The sequence below is a fragment of the Limulus polyphemus genome, unplaced genomic scaffold (genome assembly GCF_000517525.1).
Source record: "Limulus polyphemus unplaced genomic scaffold, Limulus_polyphemus-2.1.2 Scaffold4193, whole genome shotgun sequence".
Taxonomy (NCBI): domain Eukaryota; kingdom Metazoa; phylum Arthropoda; class Merostomata; order Xiphosura; family Limulidae; genus Limulus; species Limulus polyphemus.
The window spans coordinates 86015-93193 of record NW_013669803.1 but is presented as its reverse complement, the minus strand read 5'-3'; the positions used below and the strand labels follow the sequence as shown (position 1 = coordinate 93193).

The window sequence follows — 7179 nt, the reverse complement described above, 5'->3', positions numbered from 1 at the left end:
CATTCACTGCTAAATTAGGGACTGCTAGCGCAGATAGCTCTCGTGTAGCTTTGCGCGAAATCCATCACAAACAAACAGTATTATAGATGTAGTACAATAAATTTAAGATAGAACTGTTCGTATTAGTTGAGTACCAGTGATGAACAGAAATTTAGACGTTGACACAACCAATATTTAAATCATTCGTTAAAACTTTGTTCTTTATAAATAAATATTACGTTTCGCCTATGGATCTTTTGGATTTTTGATTAGGCTACTGGTCATACGTAATATGCAATAAACACAGTTTGAGTCTCTAAGAAACTTAATTCGTTTCTTTAGTTTCGTATATTGAAACTTTAATCATGTGTAGTACCTAACAGTTCTTTTAATTTGATTATTGCTGGAGTTCCTTTAAAAAAAAATAACCTGTATTTTGGAAGGTTTGGTCCAGTCTCGAACCAGCAGTGAAGAAGACATCACCAGCAACAAAAGTTTAGACGTCTTCATTAGCTACAGAAGGTCAAATGGTTCTCAGTTAGCCAGGTAAGCCTTTCATACGTCATTACTGGACGATTGAGAAAACGTATTTTTTGCTTAAACGGCTATCGTGATAATCGTAATATTGTGTTAGGAAAACGAGTGATAAAAAAATGTACAAATGTAGAGAGTTATCGTTAGAGTTATTTATGTTTCTTACACTGCACCGTGTACAACTTTAGTCCGAAATAATGGACAAGACATACCACTCTAAACTCTAAAAGGTCCAAAAATTATGGTCAAGTGGTAAACTTTGAAGCAAGCAGCGCCATCTATCGAGTATATATCTCAGCGTAAGCCCTTAAGCAAAACAGACTTATAAATAGATATTGGTTTATTTGAAGGTGGAGTCTTTCATCGCCAAGTAAGCGACGGTTGCCTTTGATGTTTCTCAAAACGTTATCGGTGGAGTCTGGATCATGGATCACTACATGGATAAACGGAGAGCCCAAAGAATAACACTTAATAATTACTACTAGGTGGCGGAGATTTGTCAATGCTAGAAAACCAGTCGTATACCCTTTGACCTTAAGGCAACGAATATCCAGACTTAGATATTTTAGTATGCCTTGTGGACGATTGACCACTGGAACTCTTGGCATACATAGACAAGTCTAGAGTTATATATATAACACAATGATGGCGTACGATAGTTAGAAACAGAATTGTCCAAATGGTTGGGATGTTTCAACCATGCTATGGGCTGGCATCATCTAGCTTAGTTCTTTAACATCCAATGAGGTGTACAGTGGCTGGTTAGAGGCTGTTGGTGCTATAACGCTTTTCACGGATGTAGTTAATCATCTTTTATCCAGATGGACATTAATGCGATGTTATATAAAGATGGCATCAGAGAACCTTGAAACAGAGTATTGCACACGTGGTTAGGCCTCGATGTAACCTAACCTGAATTGAACCCGAGTGAACCTAGGTCGCACTGTATGCATGGCCACACATCCTCTGGAAATGTTTTGGAAGATTTATATTTTTAAAAAATGTGCCACTTCTAGCACCCGTGTGACTCGGCGATAAGCTTGACGGCTTATTACATTAAAAAATCAGTGTTCGTTCTCTACGGTAGGCACAGAACAGATAATCCATACTGCGTGGCCTGTGCAGAAGAATCCTGTGCAGAGGAGGAGGAGAGATTACACTCTGTAATGGGAAGCTCTGTGTCTTGTCCATTATTGAAGAAATGTTATGCCTTGATCGTCAAGTTTTATGGATGATTGGATATTAACCACTCTCATTATCATTTTAGTTCTTCAGTTGTATATGTTCTTTCACCGTGTTTAGTCTTAACAATTCTGGTCAATAATGTTTCATGTTTTAGTGTTGAGATATAAACCTATTCCAAATATTTGCTAAAATCACCTTTTTTTCTTCTTTACTCTCATAATGGAATTAAATCTTGATTGTTTGTTATAATAAGTAACATTATAGCTGAGTTAACAACGAAAAAAAAGTTTGATAAAGTATTTCCTGTTTAGTGACTGTTTATTACATTGTTTCAATAACTGCACCAAAAATAACGTTCATTCTTGAGTAACACGTTTTTTGTAGTTTCTTAAGATACTCCGTTCTACAATAACTGTTTTGTTTTTCTAGTTTGTTGAAAGTTCATTTGCAGCTCCGAAGTTTTTCTGTTTTTATCGACGTTGAGAGGTTGGAAGCAGGAAAATTTGATAACAACCTTCTCAACAGCATAAGACAAGCCAAGCATTTCCTCCTAGTTCTTACCCCGAATGCTTTAGATCGTTGTATGGGAGACACCGATTGCAAAGATTGGGTTCACAGGGTAAAGATAGTAGTTTGTATAATTGTTACCTTGATAAGGGTACAGTAGTTTCTATAATTGTTACCTTGATAAGGGTATAGTAGTTTCTATAATTGTTACCTTGATAAGGGTACAGTAGTTTCTATAATTGTTACCTTGATAGGGTATAGTAGTTTCTATAATTGTTACCTTGATAAGGGTACAGTAGTTTCTATAATTGTTACCTTGATAAGGGTATATTAGTTTGTATAATTGTTACCTTGATAAGGGTACAGTAGTTTCTATAATTGTTACCTTGATAAGGGTACAGTAGTTTCTATAATCGTTACCTTGATAATGGTATAGTAGTTTCTATAATTGTTACCTTGATAAGGGTACAGTAGTTTCTATAATTGTTACCTTGATAAGGGTACAGTAGTTTCTATAATTGTTACCTTGATAAGGGTACAGTAGTTTCCTATAATTGTTACCTTGATAAGGGTATAGTAGTTTCTATAATCGTTACCTTGATAATGGTATAGTAATTTGTATAATTGTTACTTTATAGTAAATTTTTTATGTCATTAAAAATCTTGAAGCCGCGATTTTAAACGATTCTGTATTTATTTCGTATTGAAAGTATGTTGTTAACAATTATTTTATACCTAATATAGTTAATAGTGTAAGCATAGAATTGACACAACAGCTAAAATACGTTGGAGTCAATAAACTTGAGTTAATGCAGTAATTTGGCTATAACGGGAAAATATACAACTTAAAACCCACCCCATATCTTACTTAAGTAAGTAAACACTTGAGATGTTGCCCGAGTGCTGTTTTTTTTCCCCCTAAGTTTACGTTTCACGGTTTTCTTCCTAAGTTCTTTTTATCATGATATTATACTGTTTTTTGTATGCTTCTTTTATATTTGTATGTATTATCTTTTTCTCTTGACAAAATTGGTATTATTCAATTAATATGTACCAGGTTCTTTATTTTCTCGTTTAAAGAATGATGTTTTGGAAACGTGTTAAAACTACGTATGGCAACAAGAAACGTATCGTTTTAAAAGGGACATCAGGAAATACCATTAAATAAATATTCACAGACCAAATATATGGTCAGAGGTTCAATTTTTCAATCTAGTTCAACGACAATGATAAATTGTGGGTCCTTTTTTTTACGATTAAAGCCTTGAGTGATAAGCTAGTTCGTGTCTCAGATAAAGCTCATATGAACATCCTACTTACAGTACAAATATATCATACTTCAATTAATTTACTCAAGGCACCCCGTCATCTTCGAGCGTATACAAAGTAACAAGCAGACGATAGAGAAAAAAAAAATACATCTCTGTATATGTAATATGATTATATGTGACTTGCTAGCTAGAATATACTTTGTAATGTTATTGAGATATAATTACTGTATTTTAAAGACCGATTTCCTGCATTTTCCTGTAACAGGAAGTCGTCGAAGCGCTTCATAGTCAGTGTAATATCATTCCTATATTAGACAATTTTCAATGGCCTGAACCAGAGACCTTACCAGAAGACATGAGAGCAGTATGTTACTTCAATGGAGTTAGGTAGGTGTCGCCATCTGCAGGCTTAAATTGTAAGAAGTAATAAATTGAATTGAACATTAATTAAGTGCGTTTTAATCATACACTAATTTTAAATCAGAAAAGATTAAATGACGGTAGATATCTTTTTTAAATAACTGACCCCGACTGAAAAACTGGCAATAATCATTTTGTGAAATACTGAGATATTATTAACCAACTGATCATTCAATTGAACTGCTCAAGAAAATAAGTAATAAGTGGAAGTTATTACTCGCATTTTTTTAATTATAATTTTACTCAACGACAACTTAAAAATCAAAATATAAGAAGTAACTAAGTATCGCCCCCAGTGGCACAGCGGTACGTATGCGGACTTACAACGCTAGAATCCTGGTTTCGATACCTGTGGTGGGCACTTTGTGTGCTTAATTACAAACAAACTAAGTATCCTTTAAAAAATCTTGATGACTTCAGACTATTTAATTTATGTAAAATATATAGATAAAGAGACAATATTGTTGTTTATAATTTGCATCTAAAGCAGTGCCATCTAGACAGAGTAATTTTGAATTGCTGTGAAAATTTATGGAAGTACAAAATTATTCGGTTTACTTTTGTTTTTTGGTGTTTTTTTTTAATGTGTTTACATTTGATCATACAGAAAATTGTTTTGTTGAGCGACTAAATAATTGGAATTAATTTTTGAAAGTTGAGAACCTTCATATTACTGAGTTGAAAAGCTGAGTTATATTTGGTAACTTTTTTATAGGTGGATCCACGACTATCAGGACGCTTGTGTGGACAAGTTAGAGAGGTTCATGAGGGGTGAAATGAATGTCAGAAGTGATGGTCCACTAGGTCGCTACGTAGGCATGGCCCCTGGCACCCCGGGGACTCCTAGCACCACACTCAACCGAAACGCTCTTTACCAGCGCAGTGCCAGCAACGACAGTACGAAAGGCAGTACATGTTCTGACAAAGAGGTTGTAAATTGTAACGGCAATGGTAGTTCCCCAGGTGGATCTCATGTTTGACTCGCTTTAACGTGTCAGATCCCCAACAAAATTAAATCTCCTCAAGTTAGGTGATGAATTCCGTATAAATGTTGTATTATCTTCACTTGTAAATTGTGATAGACAGAAGTGCACGTGCTGGAAATTCGGTTTGGGAAATGGCTCTTCAGTTTCTTACGCTACACGACTTTAATTCTGGCAGGCCCTGAAAGTGTCATGTTTTATAACTCCTACAGGTGACATGGTAGTGACCTCTAGTGGTTTCAACTTCAAGAAAGACAAGATTAATAATAATAAAAAGACATTTTGTGATGTCATATAGTCTAGGTATATGGAAAAGCAAGGGTATGCTATTCATTATGAAATTTATTAAATAAAGTTTAGAACTAGTTTTAAAAGTCATATTCAGTTGGCTTGGAAATGTTAAAATGTGGAATATTTGGGCTCTTACAACTTTTGCTAAAAAAACAACTTAATATGTGATGTAATGTACGAATAAAATTTATTGTCAACTTCACTTCTTAAAACCATTAAGCCTAAGAAAATAAAGCACTCGTTCAAACTCTTACGCGCTAAACAAGGTAGTTTATTTTAAAATATCAGATATAAGGTTGGAAACCGAAATGGATTAAGATGCTTATTTCAATTTTTTTGTATATTTTTATTAAGGTGATGGGTGTGTTTAAATGTTTGTTCATTAGAATTTGCTCTAAAGTTAAATCGTAAAACAAGTACGTATAACTTCTTGTTCAATTATAATAAGCCTAACAATACGGCTTCAGGTCTGAAACACGATATTACATTTTTTTTGTTTGAAGCTATGTGCATGTATATGTATATATAAGGCCTATCTGAGTAGTAAGATTAAATCATATTAAATGATTGTGAAATTTCAATTAATTTGTTTGTAGCGTTTTTTAAAGGAGATATTCTTATATTTAAACTAAAAACATAGGCTATTTCTGACAAAGTTTGCTTTATACACCTTCAGCTAACTGCAAAAGGTTAGGGAATGCGACTTATATCACAGAAAGTATACTGAATGTAATCACTATTTCGTTCATTGCAAAACCGAGCAGGAAATTTTAATTTATTAATTATTTAAATAAACTCTAAAGTCTTTAGTTTTACGTACACATCAAATTAAACAGAATATGTTCTGACACATCCTAGAAACTTGAAGACTGGTGTTATGATATAGTAGTTAAAATGACTACTGAATGTTTATTTGTAAAGCTGGTGGTATGTGAAAAAAAAAAAGCACATCTATCTTGGGAATATATTCCAATACTGATCATTTTCTTGGTTGTCTGCTTGATGAGAATGAGAGCTCTCTAAAATTACCTCATGCCAGTAATGCATTTTTCACCAGTGTGGTAATTATAGTTGTTAAAAAAAAAAGCCTTACTAGTTAGCACTAACCTTTTAGCGGAGTTAGTTGAGCACTTGTCTGTGACAGGTGTCGGTTTAGAACCCAAGCCAAGTAATTATAATAATAATGAAATTAACACATCAACTTGCATCTTAGAAGAAAAAAAAACATTGTTAACATGCAAAAATTATAAAGCGGAACTTAAATTTTATATGAATGTTCGTAAAACACATTGAATCTCAGCACCATTACAGACACAGTGCTAATCTACAGTAACAGTTTATGTGTTATTCAAACAGTTTGGAATATAATATTTTACAGTGATACTAATATTTAGTGGTTCTGATACATGTAGTTTGAAAATATTTTCATTTGCAGATCTGATTAAGTCAATTTTTGAAAACTTTTTGAAGTAAAACTGGTTATAGTAAAGAAGGGACATTAACATTATTTTTCGTTTTAGGCTTAAATCTGGAAGAATGTGCTTGTGTGCCTAACGAAAATAACATAGTTACAAGTGTCTGCTGCTTTTCTTATACAGTAGTTCATAATGTATCTTTACCTTACACCCTGCAGAACTGAGTATTTTACATCTTTTAGTCTAAATGGTTACATTAAAGATGCTAAAACAATTCTACTAATATTTTATAACAAAGCAAAATAAAAATAGTTTAATTTTATTTCTTGGTGATTAACGGTAATTTTAAACTCACTTATTTCCAGAGAAACATAATTAACAAAACACCATCAATGATTTTTATAACAAACTTAATTTTTCTTTCTTTATAGATAACATGATTATAAAATTTTAGTAGGTATTAATCAAATCTCAATTTGGCCCGGCATGGCCAGGTGGTTAGGGCGCTCAATTCGCAATCTGTGGGTCGCGGGTTCGAATCCCCTTCACACCAAACATGCTCGCCCTTTCAGCCGTGGGGTTGTTATAATGTGA

General features: G+C 33.4%; 1 protein-coding gene across 1 annotated transcript in view; it reads left to right on the top strand.

Annotated features, from left to right (window-relative positions):
• Positions 1-5751, top strand: part of LOC106470741 (sterile alpha and TIR motif-containing protein 1-like) — a 15135-nt gene extending 9384 nt beyond the window's left edge. The window contains exons 2-5 of the mRNA XM_013931306.2: positions 423-525; positions 2128-2317; positions 3742-3863; positions 4612-5751. Coding sequence (XP_013786760.1) covers positions 423-525; positions 2128-2317; positions 3742-3863; positions 4612-4876 — 680 coding nt within the window. The 3' untranslated portion in view covers positions 4877-5751. The remainder of the gene's footprint in view (positions 1-422; positions 526-2127; positions 2318-3741; positions 3864-4611) is intronic.
• The last annotated feature ends 1428 nt before the right edge of the window (positions 5752-7179 follow it).